The sequence below is a fragment of the Manis javanica genome, chromosome 3 (assembly GCF_040802235.1).
Source record: "Manis javanica isolate MJ-LG chromosome 3, MJ_LKY, whole genome shotgun sequence".
In the NCBI taxonomy this organism is placed as follows: Eukaryota; Metazoa; Chordata; class Mammalia; order Pholidota; family Manidae; genus Manis; species Manis javanica.
Window position 1 is genome coordinate 202,417,253 of NC_133158.1, and position 25,388 is coordinate 202,442,640.

General features: G+C 41.4%; 1 protein-coding gene across 2 annotated transcripts; it reads left to right on the plus strand.

Moving 5' to 3' along the window:
- Positions 1–7,931: 7,931 nt before the first annotated feature.
- Positions 7,932–24,869, plus strand: MSMO1 (methylsterol monooxygenase 1). 2 transcript variants are annotated; one of them, XM_017656223.3, is made up of 6 exons: positions 7,932–8,032; positions 11,263–11,548; positions 19,835–19,983; positions 20,921–21,047; positions 22,300–22,454; positions 23,852–24,869. In XM_017656223.3, the coding sequence occupies exons 2-6, from the start codon at positions 11,294–11,296 to the stop codon at positions 24,045–24,047; spliced, it is 882 nt and encodes a 293-aa protein (XP_017511712.1). In that variant the 5' UTR covers positions 7,932–8,032; positions 11,263–11,293; the 3' UTR covers positions 24,048–24,869. The 2 variants fall into 2 exon arrangements, with proteins under 2 accessions (XP_017511712.1, XP_036880588.1); XM_037024693.2 differs by having other exon boundaries at positions 7,981–8,085.
- The last annotated feature ends 519 nt before the right edge of the window (positions 24,870–25,388 follow it).

Consider the following 25,388-nt stretch of genomic DNA (forward strand, 5'->3'; position numbering starts at 1 on the left):
AGCTTTCAGCCTGTCCTGGCTCTGGACACACCTTCCTCACTGAGCTTAATCGTTTCTAACTTTTAGTTGAAAGTGACAGACATGCAACTCTTCCTTCACTTGAACACTTGGAGGCCATTGTAGAGTATTAATTGGCTTAATTTCAGTATTATGGCTCAGAGAATAGGGAGGCCCGAGGAGAGAGTAGGGGCAGTGGCTGGCCAGTGGAGTGGTCAGGACACACACAACACCAATCATTTAAGTTTGCCGCCTCATGGGCACAGTTCATGGTGCCCCAAAACAGTCACAACAGTGACATCAGAGATCACTGCTTACAGGTCACCATGACAAATGCAATAATAATGAAAAACTCTGAAATACTGCAAGAATTGCCAAAATGTGATAAAGTCACAAAGTGAGCAAATGCTGTTGGAAAGGCGGTGCCAACAGACTGGCTGGACATGGGTGCCACAGACATTGAGTTTGTAAAAACAGTGTCTGCAAAGTGCAGTAAAGTAGGGTGTGCCTGCAACCTGCATCGTGAGCAACTCTGTAAGCCTGCTTTGCTTTGACCTATTCCTTGGCTGAAAGCAGTGATGGCTAGGGTAGAGGTATGTATAATGCCAGGAGACTCGGTCCTGTCCTTATGGACTCTGGCATGATTCCTGGTATTTATTATAATCCCTTACAGCATGAAGACCCAGGTATTTTTAATCTCGGCTGCTGAGTTATGTGCCTTCTTAATTTTTTAGAACAAAAGGAGCATAACATTGCACAGGGGGGATGCCAAGCTTCCCTCTTGTTTCAGTTTGGTCTTGAGCAAAATGCCTCTATGCTGACTTGTATGATGTGCTGATGAAAGGATCCTTTAGAGAGAGGACCCTTCAAGCAGATTGTACCTGGATGGATGGGTCAGGGACGAGATGGTTGATTGTTTCTGGCAGAAGAGCTGGTTTGAGCAGGGCCATGAGAGAAACAGCACCATCCTGTTTCTAGAAACTGTATAGAAAGTGCCTTCAACTAGCCCAAGTGGTACCCTTGTGCAAATTTTTAAAAGGGTTTAAATTCATGTGTAATCACACCTCCACACACATTGTTGTAGCCCATGCACAGTATTGTAGTGCCTGAGATGAGGTTGGCACCATAGGCAAACTTAGGAGTGTTTTAGCACTCTGTCCCACACAGGCCCTACAACGTCTGGGCATTCTCAGCCCAGGTACTGCACAAGTGTTGGGGAAGTTATGGAGAGGACATGACCGCTGGTTGACTATGAGTGGGGTCCTGGCAACTGTAGCCCCTTCCCCTCCACGCCCTTGGAAGGTGGGTCTGCTGACCTCTCCATAGCCAGGGCTGCCCAAGGACACAGCCTGCAGATGGGAATACCATCAGTCCATCTGAATGGCACCCATGGCTGAGCCCAGTTACAGCCTCTACATACACTTAAGATTTGGCAGGTAGGTGTGTAGAGTTTACATACCAAGTCTGGTATGTAAATTCCCTTTCTTAATTTAAAAAAATTTCCATTGAAGTATAGTTGACATAATACTACATCAGTTTCAGGTGCACACCATAGTGATTCAATGTTTATTTCCATTACAAAATGCTCGCTGTACATGTCACCACACAAAGCTACTACATTTGTTATTAACTCTTATAGAAGGTGACAGGAAATGGAGTCACTTATGTCCAGGGGTTTTAAAATAGAGCCAGGAGGCCATTAAGGAGATGGGCCTATGCGTGTCCCTGATGGTGGAACCATAAACTTGGACTGGGCTAAACTGCAAAAACTCCAAGGATTCAACCTGAACACCTGCACCTGCAGCAGATGAGAGTGGCTTGGCCATCGCCATGGCAACCAATGGTATTCCACCGAGATTAGTTTACTGTCTCCAACACCAATCAAAACTCTTTTTGTTAACAATTTATACATTCCCCTTTGCCTTTAAAAACCCCTAATTTTTGTTCCCTATGGGACACAACTTGGTTTGCTACCTGAATCTGTGCCCACCAAATTGCAATTCTAAGACCCCAAATAAAAGCTTTTATTTGGTTCTCCCCTCTTCCATGGTCAACACTATATTCTCTGTGCTGTACTTTTATCCCTGTGACTTCCTACTATGTAACTGAAAGTTTGTACTTTATACCCTTCTGTTTTGTCCACCCCCTCACTCCTCCTCTGGCAACTGCCAGTCTGTTCTCTGTATCTGTGAGTCTTTTTCTGGCTTTTTTGATGTGTGTTCATTTGTTTTTCAAATCCACATGTAAGTGAAATCATTTGGTATTTGTCTTTCTCTGTCTGACTCATTTCACTCAGCATAATGCCCTCTAGGTCCATCCATGTTGTTACTATGGCCGGATTTCACTCTTCTGAGTAATATTCCATTGTGCATATGTAATACATCTACATCGCCTTCGTTATTAAACCTGCCACTTACCAGCCTGGAACCCCCTGCCTCTTTCTTGGGTCTCTGCCTGCCCTTTGTGTAAGGAAGCAGATTTCAGATCACACAGGAAGCTCCAGAGGAGGCCTTGACCCAACAATTGGCAGGTGAGTTGGGAGACTGAAGAAATGGCTCTTGGCAAAGAGGCATCCACATGGGGAACGCTGAGATGACCTCTATGTGGGGAGGGGTGACCAGTGGACTGCTGCATGACCACCTGATGTCCCTAAAATGGGGCCGTTTAAATATGCCCATCTGAGGAATTGTGCAGAGTCCCTGGAGAAGAGAGGGCAAGCGGGGGTGCTGCGGGACCTCACCAGTGTGTCTGGGCTGCCTTAACCCCATCCCAAGGCCAGCAAAGCTCAGCAGCCAGGCATGCAGGTGGGCAGCCCCAGGGCAGGACTGCCTGGATGACAGAGAACACTTCTGCTGCACTCACTGCACAGCTGCCAGTTCCAGGGAAAGGCGGGTGAGTGTCAGGCGTGGCCAGGGAGCTGTGGGTCAGCTGTGGCACTGCTCTGCCCTCCTGGGGGCTCTGGGGACATGCCCCCTTACAGATGGATTATTCTAGCCCACAGGGGGCCTGGGCCAGGAGGGAACCTCCCTGGGAATCTATAGAGGAGGTCCCAGTTCTCAGGGTGTTGGGATTGAGACAGGTCTTGACAGGCCCTGATGAGGTCACATTTGCTGGGGGAATGAAAGCCAAGCTTCTCCAGTCCACTCCAGAACCTGGAACTGGACACTGACATCTGCACTGAGCCCAGTTATGGGGCAAGATATTTTTTAAGTTGGTCAACCCACTACTGATCTGGGGGAAATTGACAATTCCTGGGAATGAATTCCAGCTGTGGAAGACTGGAGACAGAGAAGGGGCCCAGACACCCAAAAGCTCTCCCAATCAGCAAAAAGGGTCCTGTAGAAATAACCCAGAAGCAGATGTGGTTTAACCTCACTGCCACAGAGACCCTGCCTCAACAGGTAGACCGACAACGCAGTGCTGTGTGGGAAACCTTAAAACCTGAGTGACAGTTCAGACCTGCCCCACTGCCCCTACTCTCCCTGGTGCTCCCCTGTCCCAGAAGAGGCCTCAGGGACAGTCCTATTTGAGGTGAGTGCCTCCCACGCCCCAGGTATAGGACACAGGTCAGGCTGCCTCCAGGTGAAGGTCTATGTAGGTGGTCAGAGGCCTCACATTGAACTCATCGTTGCCTGGTTCCCCAGAAATAAACAGAAGCCAGTGGCTCTGATGGCTCCTGAAGCTGAATGTGCTCTGATAGGGAGTCACCCTCTGTTCTTTTCTGAGCCCCACAGTGGTTATAGATGGCAAACAGTTATGGTCAGGAAGGTCCTTGGACACTGCAAATTGGGTGCGCCCACCCCGTCCATGAGGTATGAGCTTTTTCTCTCCAATACCAGAGAAGATCCCAGACATCGAAAGCCTCCAAGGTCAGACCCTGCTAACCTACACCCATGAATTTTGCCTCCTGGTTAGAGGAATCACAGCAGGCAGTGCTGGGGGAAATGCCAACTATGATCTGGCAGGCCTGCCACTACCTGAGTGGCAACCATCAAACAGGATAAATCACATGGGAGCAAAAGGACATAGAAACTGTCCAAGAGCCGAGCTGAGTTGTTATGCCCACCCACAGTGCTTTCAACAGCCAGAGTGGCCAGTAAAAAGCCAGGTGGCTCATGGTGGACGAGGGTGGTCCACAAAGAACTGAACTAGGGAGTGCCACCCACCCACGTGGCTGGGCCAACAGGGCCTCCATCTTAGCTCCCTCGGCCGCGGTCCTAAAAGTGCAGCCCCCTCATTGGACTCAGCAATACCTTTTCCAGTGTGGACACTGAGTCACATGATCAATGTCCCTTCACATATGAGTGGCAATAATGGTGCTTTCAAGTGCTTCCCCAAGTGCACCTGCACAGCCCACTGTGTGTCATGGGGGATGGCCCAGGACCTGCCCCATCTCCCTCTCCCACGTTAGTAAGAGGGGCCCCTTGCAGCAACAACATATGTTAAGACATGAAGATGCTCAGCAGGAGCACCTGCAGGCTCTGCTGGAGCATCTACGAGGGAGAGGATGTGTGGTAAACCCACAGAAAATTCAAGGCCCAGGCATTGCCTTAAGGTTTTGGGAGTTGTTTGGTTGGATAAGATGTGTGATGCCAGAAGCTGTGACTGATAAGGTGCAAGCTTATCCAACCTCCAAGTATGGGAAAGAGGTGCAATCCCTTGTGGGGATTGGGGCTTGGAGGACTTTTATTCTCCACCTGGTGTAATATCTCCATCTCTTACACCACCTAGAAAAGAAAGGGCACAAGTGGGACTAGGCAGCAGAGCAGCAGGCCGCCTTTGAGAGGCCAAGTACTAGTGAGGCAGGTTAAAGGGCATCTCCTAAGCAGGGCTACCATTTGAGTTATGGGTTTCTGTCTGGACAGGAGGGGTCAGGCACTGTGGCAGAGTCAACAGAAGGGGAGATTACCCCTGGGCTTTTGTCTCAGCTCCAAAGTAGACAGAAATCTGATAAACCCCACAGAGCGGCAGCTCCTGCAGGTACACAGTGCACGTCCAGGGGAAGCCCCTCAGGAGGGAATGAGTCACAGGGGAAAGAGCCTGTGATCACTCAGGAGTACTTAACAGACTGTCACTGGTTTGGGCATCCTCCTCCTAAACTGTGTTTTCTCTTGCATGTGCCTGTATTGGGGCCACGCCCCTTTCTGACCCAGGGCACATTACAAAAGGGGGGCGTGTGAGACTGTAGGAACTGCAGGCAGGGGTGATCCCAGGCAAGGCCATCAGGAGGACATGGCCCATGGCCCACTCATGAGCTGGTTCCCGTGGCAGAGGCTCCTCCCAGTCCTCCGCCCTTGGAAGGTGAGTCTGCTGATCTCGCCGTTCCCAGGGCTGCCCAAGGTCGCATCCTGGAGATGGGGCTGTGGCGTCTGTCAGTCTGGATGGTGTATGGGACCCTTTATGTTGGGAAGAAATTTGGTTCAGAGACGCTGGGAAGTCAAAGAGGAAGGTGAGGAAGGAATCCATTAAAGTGAGGATAACTGAATGAATGGCAGTTGCCTTGCAGGCAGCAGAGAGCAAGGACGAGAGAGGGAGGAAAGGGAAGCTCACTGAACCCCTGCTCAGCATGGGGCGAATCTTGCCAACTTCTGAAGCCAGTGGCATCCGGTGTCTGCCTGAATCTTCATGCATGGGAACTAAGCCTCTACCGACCTTTTGGATTTGCAAGGGGGAAGCCACAGAGCACTGGATGGAGTGAGATTATGTTCTGAAAACTTCCCAAAGGCAAAGAAAGGAGATTTTCAGGCAGGCTACTAAAGAGCATGATGGTGCAGCTGCAGTCCTGTCTGGGTCACCCAGGCGATGCAAATTTGTAAGCCCCAGATCACAGCTCCCAGCAGCCTCTCCCTACTTATCTAGAGTAGAACACAGAGAGAGACACACTTGAAGAAAGGGGAGTGTGGGTAACCTCAGAGAGGAGGTGTGCTCAAGGGTTTAGGATCTGGGTTTTATAGGGCTTTTTGGGTAAGGGTTAGCATAAGGCAAGATGTATACAGGTGATTCATAACTCCCTTGAAGTTTTGTCTTAAGAATAGGGTTATTTAGGTGACTGTATTGGTCTAGATCTCAGTGATGCTGGGGTTCTTGTTTGTGGAGTTGAAGAATAAATTTAGCAAAGTCAAGGTAGGAGAGTTAGGGAGACTTTTATTGAGAGATACAGTGAGAGGACAGATAGAGCTCTTGGCTCACACTAGGAGGGGACAAGAGAGCTTGCAGTGGTGTGTAGTCTAGGGGTTTTATAGGCAGTTGAGGACTTTTGGGAACTGGATAAAAGGCTTAGGGGTGTGGACTTGTTAAGTGGTTTCTGAATATTAAAATTTAACTTAACATAAGAAATTTACTCTTCTGATATCTCTTTGGGATATTGGCGTCTTGGTCTAGGAGTATATTAAGGCTGCATGTCAGCTCTTGAGGTGGGCTGAGGTTGTTTGCTAAAGAGTCTAAGTTTAAGAATCTTATTTCTTTTTGGGTATTAAAATGCAATTTTATTTTTAAGGTGGAATTTTTCTTGCTTTTTATTATGGTGTTTACAGTTGTGTTTGCATGTTAAATGAGTTGCTTAGTTTGCAACATTACCTCATCAGATCTGAAGGAGGAAAGACAGCACATAGGCCTGGGCTTTTAGCATGCTAAGGTGAATCTTACACATAATTATAAATGATTAGCATAATAAAAACATGTGCTACTCTAGAGCTTAATGTTTAACAGTTTTGGTAGGGGGTTTCCTTGCATGTAGTTACATTGCTTTGACTGTAAATATCCTGCCTTGCTTTTTCTAGAGGCCATCACCCTCCTCTGTCTAAGCCCATGGTCCCTGTCTCATCAGCATCCTTTATCCACATAGGTTTATTTACACTTTGGAGGTCTATCTCCTGTCCTGGGTACACAGTTACATGAGGCTGGAAGAAGAGGAAGAACAGCATTTAGATTCAGTTAAAGAATAAGCTGGGACTTTTGCACAGGCTAGGATAGATTTTACAATGAATGGCATGATCTAATTGGTACAATGAAGACACGGGCTGCTCTCTAACACTTCGCTTTATCTGGGGAATATGTGGACATTCCAAGTGACTCCTGGCCTTTGAAACTTCAACTAATTAATTCTGTGAGTCCTTTGGGGCTCTCGGTTTTATCTAGTTAACTCTTTGAGTCCCTTTTAGTGGGTCCCACTGGCCTTATTCTCTCTCCACCCACTTATATCTGTCTTTCTGCCTCACAGTTACCGCCTGTACATAAGCCTAAGATCAACAGATGGTGGAGGTCGCTTTTCAGGGGCCAGGACAAGCCCTGCTGCCCCTCATGGGATTCAGACTGTCCCACAGGCATCACTGCCTTAAGTCCCAGGGGCCACTTGCCACGTAGAACCCTCTCCTAAACGTTTCTGCCCCGGATTTCCTTATCTGCAAAATGTGGTGCTCAGCAGCTCCCTAGAAGGCGCAGGATGCGCCCGCCCGAACGCCCGTCCTTCTCACATAGGTGTCTGTCCAGGGGCGCGAGTCTGTCCGTGGTGCTGGGTCACCTAATGCGGTCTCCAAGGGACGCGTGCTGTTCGCAGGCGGCTGGCCTCCCCGCGTCGGGGCTCCTGCCATCCGGTCTAGGCGCCGCCACACCGCCCAGGGTTAACTTCGCGGCCACCAGGCCAGAGAACGGTGCGGGATGCGCCACCACGGCAACCGTCCGGCGGCGCGCACCGCCTGGCTCCGCCCCCTCACGCTGTCGCGCGCGGGCGCCTCTTTGCCCGAGCGGCCCTGCGGCTCCGGCTACTGGCTGGGAGCCTGGGTCTTACTATACTCACTCCATCCGCGTAGCCAATGGCTGGGACCGCCAGGCACTCGTTGGCTTGAGTCACAGGATGCTGGCAACGGCCAGGACCAATCATAGTGCCGCGGAGGCGGGGCGGGCGCTCTCCTAGCCAATAAAGGCATTCATAGCGCCTCGCCCCCTGGCTCCACCCCCGAGTTGAGAGATTGTTTTCGCGGCCGCAGCTCGCAGACGAGTGGGTGTCAGAGGCTGGCAGTTACCGGGGCTCTGGCAGGTGAGGGGCCGTGAGCGGTGCACGCGGGTGAGGGCCCGGGAGAGGGGGCTCAGGTGAGGGGGCCGGGAGAGGGGGTGCAGGTGAGGGGGCCGGGAGAGGGGGCCGGGGAAAGGGGCGCAGGTGAGGGACCCGGGAGTGGGGGCGCAGGTGAAGGCCCGGGAGAGGGGGCGCAGATGAGAGCCCGGGAGAGGGGGTGCAGGTGAGGGGGCCGGGGAAGGGGGCGCAGGTGAGGGACCCGGGAGAGGGGGCGCAAGTGAGGAGGCCGGGGGAGGAGGAGCAGGTGAGGAGGCCGGGGAGGGGGCACAGGTGAGGGTCCCGGGAGAGGGGGCGCAGGTGAAGGGCGCGCAGGGCGGGGCCTGGGGCGCGCGGCCTCCGGGCCTGCTTTGCGGTGGGGACGGGCGAGAGCGGACTTCTCCCGCGGTCGAGGTAGACCGGGCGTGCTCTTGCCCTGTAAGGGTTTGGCAGTGCCCGAGGCCGCACGTAGGAGGAGACAGCGAGCAGCGGTGACAGCATCGAAGTTTTACACAAACGGCACAGGGAGGACAAGGTCTTCCTTCCCAGAGGCTGCACCAGAGACATTCTAAATCGGAGAGCGCGGCGTCCTTCCTGATCTCCTGGCTGAGTCTTTGGATCAAATTAAATCAAGGACTACATGAAATCACAAGATCCAAGGGAGGAGAGTATTTCAAGGAGAGACATGACAAGTCTCCCAGATTGATCTAGTAAGACAAACCACAAAGAATGTTTATAGGATTTGGCAGCTAGAAGATCCTTGGTGATTTATTTGTAAGCCAAGTTAAGGGCAGTGAAGAGACTGGAAAGCTGACTGAATTGCTGGAGAGTAAATGGGAAATGAAAATGCAGACAACCTGCCTAGAACACTCTTTCAGGAGACCTTGCTGACCTGTAGGCATTGACCCTCTTCCTGTGATATTACTGTGTGCTTTCTTATTCGCCATTATTTACTATAGCATAATGGATGACCATTGGCTCCCCCACTTAGCATTTTTGTAACTTGGGTTAAGAAAGTTGCTTCATTGATTTTTCATTTACCTAATGGGGATAATAAACACTTTCTCCCTTATAATAGACAAAATTTTAAGGTATTTAAGTGTACAGTGTGGTAAGTTGATATATGTTTACATTGTGAAAAGATTCCTACCCTCTAGTTACTATTGTTTACACTTTGTAGATAATAACACTGAAGCCCAGAGAGGCATTTGATCTTGCTGAAGGTCACACAGCTAGTAAGCAGTGGTGATTCAGCATTGTGAAACTTGGTAATAACCTAGTGAAAGATGAGGATTGAAATGTTTATTTTGTGATTTTGGAGATTGAAGGCATCTTGGTGGGTGGGGAGGTGGATTGCTACAAGTTGAGTGAAGCAGTGGGAGGTGTTATTTTGGTCTCTCCCTTGAGAAAAAAAGTTAAAAGAAAGAGAAATAGGACAATGTGGCTTGAGGGGAGGCAGTAGAGGTTAGGAGAACTTCTCAAAAAAGGAAGACTTGGGTATTCTTTAAACTTGAGGGGATGGACTCCATGAAGAGGGGGAGGATGAAAAGGGTGAGTGGTGGGCAAGCTCTTGGTGAGGTAAGAGGAGCACAGAGGCTGCCCTGGCTGCGCTGCAGTCTCTGGAGCTAAGCATTCCAGGATGAGGGGGCAGAAGGACAAAGACGCGGTGTGAACTCAGACAAAAGGAGGGTTGGCTAAGCTCCCAGTATCCTCTGCAGACTGGGACTGTCAGTTTGGGGCTGGGGCGGCGGGAGTTGAGCATTTTAAGCACTATTACGAGAGCTTTTGAGGCTTTAAACAATTTGCTTTTAGAGTGTCCATCATAATTCGTAAATTAGGAACAGCAGTGAATGTTTTTATGAAAGTAACGTTCTGCATAAGTTTTTCTGTTTTTTGGTTTAGTGACTTAAGTATATTTATTACATAAGTAAAGCATACTCATGAAAATCATTACAATTTAACAGTTAAAAGAAGTTACAAACTGGAAAGTAAAATTCTCCTCTCCATAACCCCCTGGTGTGTGCAGGTGGTGCGCACCCAAACCCTACTGGGTCTTTACCTCTTCCTGCAGGTCGCTACACTGCAGTGTTCCCTGTGCACGTATGTAAGCACAAAAGCGCTTGGATAAACATACTTGACGTTATCACAAGTGGGGCTCTTGCTAAGCATTCATACTGCAAGCTGATTTCATTTGACATGATTTAGACACCTTTTCTGTGGACATGTGCATCTCCCTCATTCTTTTAAACAGCTGCAAAATTGTCTATGGAGGAACTTGGAATTTATTTAACTAATTTCCTATTGATGGACTTCTTTTTTTTTGTTTTTCTTTTTTCTCTTTGTTTTTGCTATTATAAGCAGTGTTTTCCTCAGTCTTACTGTGCCTGTCTTTGTATACGTGAGTGAAAAGACTGCTAGGTCAGAGAGTATTCATTTTGAATTGTGATGATTATTGTGAAATTTTCCTCAGAAATATACTAATCTTCCCTATCAACAGTGTATAAGGATGCTTGTTCCCCAAATTGTTACCCTCACCAATACAGGGTCCTGAGCAATATGAAACTTTTAGAATTTGATTTTAGAGTGTATTTTCTCATTTGAGTCAAATTGAACTGCTTATTTGTTTAGTAAGTATTTACATTTGTTTTTCTGTGAACCACCTGTGAATGGCCTTTGTCATTTTTCTATTGGGTTTTTAGCCTTTTTCTAAAGCATATTTTGTAGCCCTTTGTCATAAGTGTTGGAAGTACATTTTTCAGTTTGTCATTTGATCTTTAGTGTATTTATAATTGTTTATTTATTTCCCAGTCAGAAGTATTTCATTTTTATGTACTCATATTTGGCAGACTTTTCTCCTATAGGTTTTTTTTTGTTTTAAGTGATATTTTTAGACTTCATTATTGCCATTGAAGGTTTTCCATGGAAAACACACTAAAAGATCTCTTTAAAGATACTTTGAAATTCTTTATCCACTGTTCTTTTAGATCCTGCCGTTGAAAGTTAAAAATGTAGCTTTAAAATCAGTATTTACAAGTAGGGGTGGTGGTGACATCCAATAGACTTTTTTTTTTTCCAGTCACGTGTTTAGGGCCTGAGAAATTGATTCTCCTTTAGTAATTGGTGTTAAAATGATCAGAAGATGAATTTGAAAAACTCTTTTCTTGAAATTTCATTGTTTGCCTTGTTTATCTATTTATATATGTATTTATTTTTTACAGAATTGTAAGGCTGTCTGCAGAGATTTAAAAAATGGCAACAAATGAAAGTATCAGCATCTTCAGTTCAGCATCATTGGCTGTGGAGTATATAGACTCATTTTTACCTGAGAATCCTCTGCAAGAACCATTTAAAAATGCTTGGAACTATATGTTGAATAATTACACAAAGTTCCAGATTGCAACATGGGGATCCTTGATAGTTCATGAGGCCCTTTATTTCTTGTTCTGTATGCCCGGATTTTTGTTTCAATTTGTACCTTACATGAAGAAATACAAAATTCAAAAGGTGAGTATGATGGGCTTGCTATGGAATATTGTCATTAGTATTGTTGAAAATTTTAAAAGCAAATACAACTTTGTTTTGAAAAACTCTTGATTACAGCTGTTCAATAGAAATATAATGAAGTCACATCACTTTAAATTTTCTAGTAGAATACATAAAGCAAACAAATAGGGAAATTAATTTTAATGTATTTCATTTAACACAATAAATCTAAACTATTATTCTTTTGACAAGTAATCAGAGTTGAAAAGTATTTTATAAGATATTTTATGGTCTTACCCTCATAGTAAGTCCTTGAAATCTGGTATATATTTTACAGTAATTTTAGCCCATCTCAATTTAGACAAGCTATATTTAAGGTGTTCAATAGCAACATATTGCTAGTTTCTATCATACTGGACAGCATAGCCCTAGGTTATTATTGGTGGTATTTTAAGAACTATTTGCTAAATTTTGCTTTAAGGTACATGTGATATTAGTCAAATTTGGGTTTATAAATTTTAATCTTTAAACCAGTTGGAAAGGAAAATTAGGGGGATTTGTATATGTTAATATCCTAAGACCTTGATCAGAAAGTTTTGTTTTTTCTCTAAATATATGGTGGTAGTTCTACACATTCATGTCATCCCAGAAAGGAAGTGATAATGCTCCTAGCTTCTATATATTAGTTTCAGTGCACTAATTTCTTGAGACCCGCTATGCGTGACAAAGTGTTGAGATACACATAGTGCCTCATCTCATTTCTGAACATAGGGAAAACAGTGACCTCTACTAACGTGGACACTGATGAGCTAGATGGTTTCCCATGCAGGAGGCAGGACTGGCTTAAGAGATGACTTACCAGCACTTGGTAATCCATGATTGTTTCTAATACTTGTTGTTTACCCTTCTATAAATGCATGCCCAGCTAAAACTCAAAGGCACATAGTCTTGGTAGAAAGTAGAATCTTGAGAGAGATGATCTGTGGAGGTTAATTTGTACTCACTGTGCTTGTGTTCTCAGCAGCCTGGGAGTGTTCTTGCCCCTCCCAGTGAGTCTGACTTTATTTAAGCAGGTACTAACCTTACCCTCTCTGAGGCACTGAGCTGCAGGGTCAAGTGACTAGGCAGACTCTAAGCCCAAGGAGGAAATTGAAAAGGGATGTCCCCCGAAGGAGAGTGTACTGTTACCCTACATTAAGGACACATTCTGAGGAACCTCCATACTGCTTTTCACAATGGCTGAACTAGTTTACATTCCCACCAGCAGTGTAGGAGGGTTCCCCTTTCTCTACAACCTTGCCAACATTTGTTGTTGTTTGTCTTTTCAAAGATGGCGATCCTTACTGGTGTGAGGTGATATCTCATTGTGGTTTTAATTTGCATTTCTCTGATGATTAGCGATGTGGAGCATCTTTTCATGTGCCTGTTGGCCATCTGAATTTTTTCTTTGGAGAAGTGTCTGTTCAGATCCTCTGCCCCTTTTTAAATTGGATTATTTGCTTTTTGTTGAGGCATGTAAGCTCTTTATATATTTTAGAAGTCAGCCCCTTATCAGATATATCATTTACAAATATATTCTCTTATACAGTAGGATGCCTTTTTGTTCTACTGATGATGTCCTTTGCTGTATAGAAGCTTTTTAGTTTGATGTAGTCCCACTTGTTCATTTTTGCTTTTGTTTCCCTTGCTCAAGGAGATATGGTCATGAAAAAGTTGTTCATGTTTATATTCAAGAGAGTTTTGCCTATGTTTTCTTCTAAGAGTTTTGTGTTTTCATGACTTACATTCAGATATTTGATCTATTTTGAGTTTACTTTTTGTACAGAGTTACATAGTAATCCAGTTTCTTTCTCTTAACATGTAGCTGTCCAGTTTTGCCAACACCAGCTGTTGAAGAGGCTGTCATTTCCCTGTTGTATGTCCATGGCTCCTTTATCATATATGAATTGGCTGTATATATTTGGGTTTATATCAGGGCTCTCTATTCTGTTCCATTGATATATGGGTCTGTTTTTGTGCCAGTACCAAATTGTCTTTGATTACTGTGACTTTGTAGTAGAGCTTGAAGTTGGGGAGAGTAATCTTCCCCGTTTTATTCTTCCTTCTCAGCATTGCTTTGGCTATTCGGGGTCTTTTGTGGTTCAATATGAATTTTTAAACTATTTGTTCTAGTTCATTAAAGAATGCTGTTGGTATTTTGATAGGGATTGCTTTGAATCTGTAGATTGCTTTAGGCAGGATGGCCATTTTGACAATATTAATTCTTCCTACCCAAGAGCATGGAATGTATTTCCATTTATTAGTGTCCTCTCTAATTTATCTCAAGAGTGTAGTTTTCTGGGTATAGGTCTTTTACCTCCTTGGTTAGGTTTATTCCTAGGTATTTTATTCTTTTTGATGCAATTGTGAATGGAATTGTCTTCCTAATTTCTCTCTCTGCTTGTTCATTGTTAGTGTATAGGAAACCAACAGATTTCTGTGTGTTAATTTTGTATCCTACAACTTTGCTGAATTCAGATATTAGTTCTAGTAGTTTTGGAGTGGATTCTTTAGGGATTTTTATGTACAATATCATATCATCTGCAAACAGTGACAGTTTAACTTCTTCCTTACCAATCTGGATTCCTTGTATTTCTTTGTTTTGTCTTATTGCCATGGCTAGGACCTCCAGTACTCTACTGAATAAAACTGGGGAGAGTGGGTTTCCTTGTCTTGTTCCCAGTCTTAGAGAAAAAACTATCAGCTTTTCACTGTTAAGTATGATGTTGGCTGTGGGTTTGTCGTTTATGGTCTTTATTATGTTGAGGTACTTGCCCTCTATACCCATTTTTTGAGAGTTTTTATCATGAATGGATGTTGAATTTTGTCAAATGCTTTTTCAGCATCTTTGGAGATTTTGTCATTCTTTTTGTTGGTGTGGTGGATGATGTTGAAGGATTTTCAAATGTTGTGCCATCCTTGCATCCCTGAGATGAATCCCACTTGATCAGGGTGTATGATCTTCTTGATGTATTTTTGAATTTGGTTTGCTAATATTTTGAGTGTTTTTGCATCTGTGTTCATCAGGGATATTGGTCTGTAGTTTTCTTTTTTGTGGTGTCTTTTCCTTGTTTTGATATTAGAGTGATGCTGGCTTCATAGAATGAGTTTGGAAGTATTCCCTCCTCTTCTATTTTTTGGAAAACTTTAAGAAGAATGGGTATTAGTTCTTCAGTAAAAGTTTGATAAAATTCAGCAGTGAAGCCATCTGGTACAGGGGTTTTGTTCTTGGGTAGTTTTTGATTACTGATTCAATTTCATTTCTGGCAATTGGTGTGTTCAGATTTTCTGTTTCTTCCTAGGTCAGTCTTGGAAGGTTGTATTTTTCTAGAAAGTTGCCCATTTCTTCTAGGTTATCCAGTTTGTTAGCATATAATTTTTCATAGTATTCTCTTATAATTCTTTATATTTCAATTGTGTCCATAGTGATTTTTCCTTTCTTATTTCTGATTCTGTTTATGTGTGTAGACTGTTTTTTTCTTGAGAGGTCTGGCTAGGGGTTTATCTATTTTGTTTATTTTCTCAAAGAACCAGCTCCTGCTTTCATTGATTCTTTCTTTTGTTTTATTCTTCTCAATTTTATTTATTTCTTCTCTGATCTTTATTATGTCCCTCCTTCTACTGACTTTGGGGCTTCTTTGTTCTTTTTTTTTCCATTTCAATAATTGTGAATTTAGACTGTTCATTTGGGATTGTTCTTCCTTCTTCAAATAGGCCTGAGTTGCTATATACTTTCCTCTTAGAACTGCCTTCGCTACGTCCCACAGAAATTGGGGTGTTTTGCTGTTTTTGTCATTTGTCTCCATATATTCGTTGATCTTTGTTTTTAATTTGGTCACTGATCCCAATTATTTAGGAGCATGTTGTTAAGCCTCCATGTGTTTGTGAGCCTTTTTGTTTTCTTTGTACAATTTATTTCTAGTTTTATACCTTTGTGATCTGAGAAGTTGGTTGGTACAATTTCAGTCTTTTTGAATTTGCTGAGGCTCTTTCGTGGCCTAGTATGTGACCATTCTGGAAAATGTTCCGTGTGCACTTGAGAAGAATGTGTATCCTGTTGCTTTTAGTTGAAGTGTTCTGTCTGTTCTAATGCGTTGTTTAGTACCTCTGTCTCCTTATTTGCTGTCTGGTTGATTAGTCCTTTGGAGTAAGTGGTGTGTTGAAGCCTCCTAAAATGAATGCATTGCATTCTATTTCCCCCTTTAATTCTGTTAATGTTTGTACATATTTGGGTGGTCCTATGTTGGGTTCATAGATACTTATAATGGTTGTATCCTCTTGTTGGAGTGACCCCTTTATCATTACATAATACCCTTCTTTGTCTCTTGTTACTTTCTTTGTTTTAAAGTCTATTTTATCTGATACAATATTGCAACTCCTGCTTTTTTCTCGCTATTAGTTGCATGAAATATCTTTTTCCATCCCTTCACTTTTAGTCCATGTATGTCTTTGGGTTTGAAGTGAGTCTCTTATAGGCAGCATGTAGATGGGTCTTGCTTTTTTATCCATTCTGTAACTCTTGTCTTTTGATTGGTGCATTCAGTCCATTTACATTTAGGGTGATGATTATTAATAGATTTGTACTTATTGCCATTGCGGGCTTTGGATTCATGGTTACCGAAGGTTTAAGGGCAGCTTCTTTACTATCTAACAATCTAACTTAGCTCACTTATTACACTATTATAACAATCTGTATATTCTTTTTTTTTTTTACCTTCTTTTTCTTCCTCTTCCACTCTTTACATGTTAGGTGTCATAGTCTGTACTCTTTGTGTATCCCTTCCCTGACTTTTTGGGTTAGCTGATTTAGTTTTGTATTTGGTTAGTATGTAATTGATTTACTACCTTTACTGTGGTTTTATTTTCTTTGGTGACAGCTATTTAGCCTTAGGAGGACTTCCATCTAGATCAGTACCTTTAAATACACTGTAGAGATAGTTTGTTTGAGGAAAATTCCCTCAACTTTTGCTTATCTGGGAATTGTTTAATCCCTCCTTCAAATTTAAATAATGATCTTGCTGGGTAGCGTATTCTTGGTTTCAGGCCCTGCATATATCATGCCACTCCCTAGGTTTCTGCTGAGAAATCTGATGATAGCCTGATGGGTTTTCCTTTGTAAGTGATCTTTTTTCTCTCTCTGGCTGCTTTTAATACTCTGTCAGTGTCCTTGATCTTTGCCATTTTAATTATTATATGTCTTGGTGTTGTCTTCCTAGAATCCCTTGTGTTGAGAGATCTGTACACTTCCATGGCCAGATTGGGGGAAGTTTTCAGCAATTATTTCTTCAAAGACACATTCCCTTTTTCTCTCTTCTTCTTCTGGTACCCCTATACTATGAATATTGTTCCATTTGGATTGTTAACACAGTTCTCTTAATATTCTTACATTCCTAGAGGTCCATTTTTCTCTCTCTGCCTAACCTTTTTATTCCTGTTCTCTAATTTCTATTCCATTTACTGTCTCCTCTACCTCGTCTAATCTGCTTTTAAATCCCTCCATTGTGTTTCATTTCAGCTACTGTATATTTAAGGTGTCTGTGTCCCTCCTGAATTCATCCCTTAGCTATTGGATATTTTTCTGTATCTCCGTTAGCATGCTTATGACTTTCATTTTGAGTTCTTTTTTAGGAAGATTGGTGATTTCAGTCATGGAATTCTCTTTCTGGTGTTTGAGGGATTTTGGATTGAACAAGGTTCTTTTGCCATTTCATAATCCGGGAGTGATGACTCTGGTCGCAGGCGAGTGGTGCCAGTGCCTACCCTAAAGAGCAAGCCCTTTCCTCTTTCTCGGCTGCAATGTCTATCTCTGCTGTCCGGGCCAGTGAGCCACGCTCAGGGAGCGGCCTCTGGGTTAATCCCCTAAGCTTCCTTGGGCAGGGCTGCCCTCAGTTGCCTGTAGTGATAGTGTTGGTTGCAGGCGAGGGGCACTGGGGCCTGCTAGGAGGACAAAGCCCTTAACTGCTTCTCAGCTGCAGTACCTGCCTCCGCTGTCAGGGCTGGTGAGTCTGCACAGGGAGAAGCCTCTGCATTAAACTGTGTAGTTGCTGTAGGTGGGGCTGCCATCCGGATGGTTTGGAGCAGTGGTGAGGACAGCAGGTTTGTGCACAGGTGCCTGTGGGGAGGAAAAAGCGGCAGGCTGCTTATTTCGGTGAGGGGCCTTAGGTTGCATTGCCAGCCAGGGGAATGGAACACCTGAAGCTCCTGAATGTTCCCAACCTGCTGGGCTGAGTGTGCCAGGACGATTTTGTCCACCTGTTCCATCTCCTAAACCCTTGCCCCTTTAACAGCCTTCTCACTATTGGGAAGTCTTTCAAAGCGCCCACCTTTCTTTTGTCCCAGGGCAGCTGGTTGTGCAACCTGTTGACAGTCTCAGTCTCTGACTTTGGCTTTCATGCCCTCTAACCTGCAGAGCACCATGCAATGTGGGTTTGTGCTCCTGGAGTAGATTTCTAGGGCTGGGTATTTAGCAGTCCTGGGCTTCGACTTCCTCCCCACTCTGATTCTCTTCCACCCGCCCATGAGCTGGGGTGGGGGGAGTGCTTGGGTCCTGTTGGGTCTTGGCTTTTTTACTTTGCTCTTTTCCATGAGATGTTCTCTTTCAGATGTAGACCGGCTGGTGTAATCTTATTTCTGATCACTCTTTTAGGAATAGTTGTATTTGCTGTATTTGCATAATATATGTGGTTTTGGGAGATTTCCGCCTTCTCATGCCACCATCTTTTTTTCTCGAGTATCTTTGTAAAATGTCATATGTTCTCATAATTCTCTAGAAATTTTTCTCAAGGATGTATATACTAAAATAACTCTTTAATAGTGGTGTCCTTTCCTATTAAGGTGCAGTTATATATAAATTATAGTAAACTGCTATTCCACCAGGTATGAGTTTGTGATTAACTATTTTTAAGCTAATTTGTATACACATTAAACAGTATAGCATGATTTTATTAGTTGTGGTTGATTAGTTTTTGTGCTACTGCTACAGCTATATGGGTGTCAGATTCTAGCCATGATATTAAAAGTCTGTAAACAATTGCTGTGGGAAATAATGCCTTTGTGGCCCCATCAGAACCTTCCATTTCTTTTATCCCCAGTCACAGAGGAGGAGTTGGGGGTCAGATAATGTTCAAGTTCACATACAAAGACAGTTATAAATTGTCTTGTCTAAGCCCTTCATTTTATTGAGGAAACAGTATGAGCATCACAGAGGTAATTAATTGGTTTGTGGAAACTCTGAGATTGGACCCTGGCTCTGTAGACTGATCACTTTTTTTTTTATCAGGGAAGAACAGTTAAAAAATTTCAAGAATGGAACTGGAGACCTAGGTTTTGGTTAGTCCAACTTCTGCTCATCACTGCTTGTATGACGCTGGGCCAGGTGGTTGACCTTTTGGGCTTCTGCTGGGGACCAGTGGTTTCCATGCCTGCGGTATTACAGTTCAGTTAAAAAAGCTTCACTGGCAGAATTGTGAAGTTTTAAGTTAGGACATTAAAAAAAAGCAGTAACTGCTGTTTATTATCACCATCTTCTGTAAAACCAAAAGCACGTTTTCTTATCTAAGTGCTGCCTTTTCAATTGAATACATTTCATTTTTTTTCATCTGGCTTACTAAGCAAGTCAACATCCTGAAGAAGTCTTATGAACATGTCACTACATTAATCTCACTTTTCTCATTTGACTTTAATCTGTAAACTTCATCATCTATGGGAGTAGCACTCCATTCTTGAGGAACCACTGGACATCTGTGAGGAATACCATCATCCTATATGAACAAAAATGCACTCATTTCTAGGAGTGACTACCACTGCATGGCTGGAAGCATTGACTTACCTATATAATAAAGACTTCCAATGCTGCATGCACGGCTGCTGCAGCCGTTGGGAGAACCCAACTGTATTCTTAGTGTTACACGCTTCTTTGAAATTCCAGGTTAAAGAAGTGAATGTTCTGTGTGCAGCGAAGACTGGAGAATTACTCATTCTAGAGTGCATCTTTGGTTTGTTTGAGAACTATTATGCTTGGGTTTGCCTGTTAGCCATTTCTTCAACTATTTAAAGTGTACTGATAGTCGTCAAGCATTTAGAAGAAGAGGATGTCCTGAATCCTGGCCCTTAGTTAATGTAACATACTAGCTGGTAACATGGAATTCACATACCATAGAATTAATCATGTAACAGAATGAAGGTCTTATATAAACATTTGAGAAAAAAATGAGTTCACTTCTAGTTTTTAGGTCAAACCATTGATAATATTGTGGTTTTTCTCCATAGGATATACCGGAAACATGGGAAAACCAATGGAAATGTTTTAAAGTACTTCTCTTTAATCACTTTTGTATCCAGTTTCCTTTGATTTGTGGAATTTACTATTTTACAGAGTATTTCAGTATTCCTTATGATTGGGAAAGAATGCCAAGATGGTATGTAAAGATTTGATTTTTATACTCAGTCATGGTTTATTAAAATATCCTTAATGTTTGTCTTCTTTTTTTGTTTGGTTAATGTTTATTTGTTCTAAACTTTGGGTGTAAATAATATGGAAAAGTGACCCATACTATAAACTTGATATGTCCACATTTTTATCTCTTTCTATATTTTCATGGGCCATTTTATTGGGAGGTGAGCTTCTTGTATCAGTGTTTCTATAGTATCCTTGATATGAATGTATACAGATACACATGCTCATACTAAGTAGAGAAAGTATATGTGAAGTCTAAAATGAACAGAGTAAATGAGAGAATAGCTTGTGAATAGTTTATAAAAATCATTTCCTCTAGACACAGATGTCTATTAACTGAGCAGAAATATTTGTGTTCAAATAATATTTGTATTATTTGACGTAACTGTCTATTCCTTACATAACCTGATACAGATATGCCAATGTATAAACACATACTTTTTCTATATAATGTGTAGTCAACATAAAGAAGAGTTTCTGTGTGTGTTCATTTTATATAAAATATTTTTTCTCTACTGCACTATGTCCTTTCTCTTTGGTGGAAAACTGATGGTTTTGCTATTGTTAATCTTAGCAAAGTCCTTCATCAATATTACTCTTTTCCTAGCAGTTTTGAAGTCTGTTTCATAACTCTGATTTTATACCTGTGAGTTTTTAAAAAAAGAATTCGAATTGCTTTAGTGGCTTATATGTTTAAACCTTCTTTGAGTGGCATCATTGTAGATAGCTCTCTTGCATCTGGCAGTTTTAAGAATTTGCTGATCAGTATATCCAGCTAGATCAAGCTAGTGAGTGGCTATTTGGTTTTAGGTAGTGTCTCAGGAAGTGACCCCAGGTAAAAGTCTAGATTGTTCAAGTAAAAGTTATTTTATACTGAGTGTAGTATTTTCATCTTAAAGGTATACGCTCTTGGCCAGATGCTTTGGCTGTGCAGTGATCGAGGATTCCTGGCACTATTTCTTGCATAGGCTCTTACACCACAAAAGAATATATAAATATATCCATAAAGTTCATCATGAGTTTCAGGTATGTTAGAATTATATTTAATACTTTTTTTTTCCATTAGAGGCAAATTTTTTTTTAAATCTCCGGAGCTTTTAAAAATACCTTTGGCATGATTGTTAACACACACACACACACACACACACACACACACACACACACACACACACACACACACCAGATAAAGTTCTAAAAAGTTTCTTTAGTATCTTAATTTCATGGATACTTGAGACCTGAAAGAAAAGTCAAGAAATAGTTCAGATTCTCATTTTGGGGCTATAACACTATTCTGACACAGTTCGATATGTGGCAGTTTGATAGATGCCATAGTGATGTTAGTGTCATTTAAATTCAACTCCAAAACAGCAGACCTTTAAACTTCAAAAATAATAACCACTTAGTTTCAACACATTTCCACTGCATTGCTTACTCCCAGAAAAACAGTGATTTTTATCAGAACTGCTTGAGTACAGCTCTGCCAAACTTGTTAGGTCAGTTTGTTCCTCATTGATCCTGATTGCATCCTATGCTAAATCAAGCATCCATTTCTTGACAGAGCAAATTCAGATGCATAAACCAAAATTAGGGTTCAAGTTACTTATTTAATGCCTTTATCTTAAACCATCAAAGACAGTTATTAAGGTTTTATTCAGGACATTGCTAGATCTTTTGATGTTTGATAGGAACAAAAATATTTTTTTGAGAATTAGTGTTATATATGTGTGGCTAGATATACTATATATATTGAAACAGTTAATCACTTTATAAAACTATATACATATATAAATTAGAATATGTGTTTAGGGTTCCCCAGAGAAACAGATTCAGTAGGACACACACACATACACACACACACACAAATTTATTTTAAGTAATTGGCTCATGCAACTTTGGGGGTTGGGAAGTGGCAGATCTGGAATCTGTAGGGCAGATCATATGGAATTCAGGCAAGAGCTCATGCAGTCTTGGCAACAGGGCAAAAGGTCTGGAGGCCCAGGCAAGGTGTCTGTGTTGTGGTCTTGAGAATTCCATTTTCTTCAGGGAACCTGAGTTTTTTGTTTTTAAGACCTTCAACTGATTGGATGAAGCCTACCTGCATTATGAAAGGTCTCCTTTACTAAAAGTCTATTGATTTAAATGTTAGTCTCATCTAAAACATTTGCTTACAGCAATATCCAGACTAGTGTTTGACCAAACAGTTGAGCATCATAGCCTAGCCAAGCTGACTCATAAACTAAACCATCACAATATGCTAAGGAGTTCTTATCTCTTTTAGGCTCCATTTGGAATGGAAGCTGAATACTCACATCCCCTGGAAACCCTAATTCTTGGAACTGGATTTTTCATTGGAATTATGGTGTTATGCAATCATGTAATTCTTCTTTGGGCATGGGTGACCGTTCGTTTGATAGAAACTATTGATGTCCATAGGTGAGCTATGGTTTCTATTCAGGTATAAGGTGTCATAAAATCATAAAATACCTTTATCTTCATGGTCACAGGATTATCTTTATTTCTCAGAGACTAATAGCCTTGTTAATGTTATTATTTTTTTAAAAATGAGAGCATAATCATTGGATAAAAGTTCAAATAATAGGTTTTTTATATTAACATCCTTGTCAACAGCTATTGTCATTTTTACAGTGAGAATATATTCATGTATTATTCGGTCAAATGACATCATATGTTCATAAGTACTGCAGCACTGCCTCCCAAAGGGCCCCTATTTCAGTACTGAAGTTTTTAATTTTCTTGTAGTAAAATCTATCAGTCATTTTCTTTATGGTGTTTGAGTTTCATGCCTCACTTACGTCTTCCTGCAATATTGTTCAAATGAAAATATTTTTGTGTGCTAAAAATTTGATTGAATACCAGCAGTTCAGGACCAGCAATTATTTTATCCTTCTGTAATGAACCTAGACTTAACACTTAGTTGAAAAAGTGCTGAAACATTTAGCTTTTACTGAATAAATATCTCTGGTCCTTGCCCAGAACTGCTTGTAATATGTATATATTTCTCATGCTTGCTTTCTGTTGATTGGAAGGCATTTTATGGTTAAATATTCTATTTAATGACTTAATTTATAAAATCCTTAATATCCTAATATTTCATTATTTTGAAATTATCATATATATATATATTACATTTTGATTTGGGACTTAACTACTATACCCATGAAAGAATATCAAATTCCAATAATTATTTTTAAGACACTACAGTAGCAAAGTTGATGCTTACGTTCTAGGCAGAGAACATTTTTCTATAGATAAGTTGTAAATGATGTCTCCTTATTCTTTCGTCCCTCCTTTCAGGGGAGACATTAGAGTGATTTGGATTGGTGTAAGTGTGGGTGTCAGGTTTTAGATTGGTACTTAGAAGTAAAGGAGGTTACTGTAAAAGAAGTTGCTACATAGTGATTCTCAGGTTTAACCTTATTAATGCTTGATATTTTCATATTACTTTTCCTAAAGTACATGTAGTATTATGGGTGTTGCAAACTGGTTAGAAAGCTCCTCTAAAACAGAAAAGAAGAGAAAAATAATTTTTGAAAATCTATATCTAAAGATTCATTACTAAAATTCTTCCCTGATGTATAATAGTAATTTCCATGGATCTTTCAAGTTTTTAAAAAAATTTCCTTAAAGTGCATTCTAGAATATGCACCATTTTCTGTGAGTTTTCGTCTTTTATAAACATGTCAGAAGTAAAGTGACTTAGGTAAAGTGGAGTGTTACTTGAATTAGCTAATGAGCATATTACTATCTGTGAAAATGTCAGTTATTTGAAGTGTATTTATTTCCTTAATGACTGGCTGTTCTCATTTCAGTGGTTATGATATTCCTCTCAACCCTTTGAATCTCATCCCTTTCTACGCCGGCTCCCGGCATCATGATTTCCACCACATGAACTTCATCGGAAACTATGCTTCAACATTTACATGGTGGGATAGAATTTTTGGAACAGACTATCAATTTATTGCCTATAATGAAAAAATGAAGAAGATTGAGAAAAAGACTGAATAAATATCTCATATAAACATTCCTGAAGATAACACAATTTCCTGAATTGAAGCTAGTAGCTAACATTGCTTCTGCAGAGCAGAAATAAATATGTGTCTTGGCTCATAAGTGATTAAAAAGAACATTTACAACCTTTAATTATCTTCCTAGTAGGAACTTTTTCTACTTTATGTACAAGTTCTCTACATGTAGAAATAAGTAAATATATATTTAAATAGAAATTTCATGAGGAAGTTTTAAAGGCCATGTCTCTAACCTCTACAAAAAGGTTTTAAATAATGGCGGAAGTATTAATCTGTCTTTCCTCAGTAATACCATAGGCCTGCAGTTGAATGAAATTGGTCTTTAAGTCTCTTAGATATATAGTGACTATTTCAAAAATTCTTAGGTTGTTGGCCTCAGATTGAAGTTTAGATGTTCTTTAGAATTTGCCTAAAAATGAAAAATATCACCAGTTGAGCCCCATCAGCTAATAAATACAGTGTGATTGGAGCAGCCAAACAAGGAATAGCATCGCCAAGAGCATCTGCTGTCTCTGAGCTCTCAAATCAGGGGTGATTCTCTTCTTGGGGAAGTCCTTTTGGACTGCAAGGTACTACTGGCATTTATAATTAAAGCATTTCTGAATTGAAGTGGCATATTTTAGTCTAAAGGTTTTCAGGTTCGTTGATTTTTTTTAAAAATTGAGGTTTTTTTCTGCTATTTACCCTTCCCTTTTTGTAAATCAAGTTTTCATTATACTTAAAGCTGTGTCTTGAAACTTTGTGAACTGACTTGCTGTATTTGCACTTTGAGCTATTGAAATAAATGTGATTTCTTGTCTGATTATCTGGTTTCTAATTTTGAACAGCAGCTGTCACCTTTTATTTATGTAAGGAAAAGCAGAAATTTTATTAAGTTTTGCAATAAAAGGAATAATCATTTTTTTTAGCTGAAGCTATCTAAATGCTTCATTTGCTAAATTGTAGTTTCAACATGTATTTATCAGGCTGTCTTTGTGGGAGGTTCCTTTGACCTAATAAAGTAGAGGATTTTGAAGCAGCTCTTTGCTTAGAAAATGTTTTCTGTACAGATGCAAGAATAGAGCTAAACTTTTTAGGGCTTAGTAATCTTAGGTATCTAGATTCTAATTCAAGTCAGGAGTTGATAGTTAGCATATAGTAGTACCAAATTGTTATTTTTTATTATAAGGAGCCAATTTCTGGTAGTTTTTCCTTTTTTGGAAAACGTAACATGGTAAATGGGTTCCCATAAGGATTCAGAAAGTTAAAATGGAGAATATTTGGCAAGACCATATTCCTAACTTGCACCTGGCTCACAGGACTTTTTTCCTTCCCCCTTCCC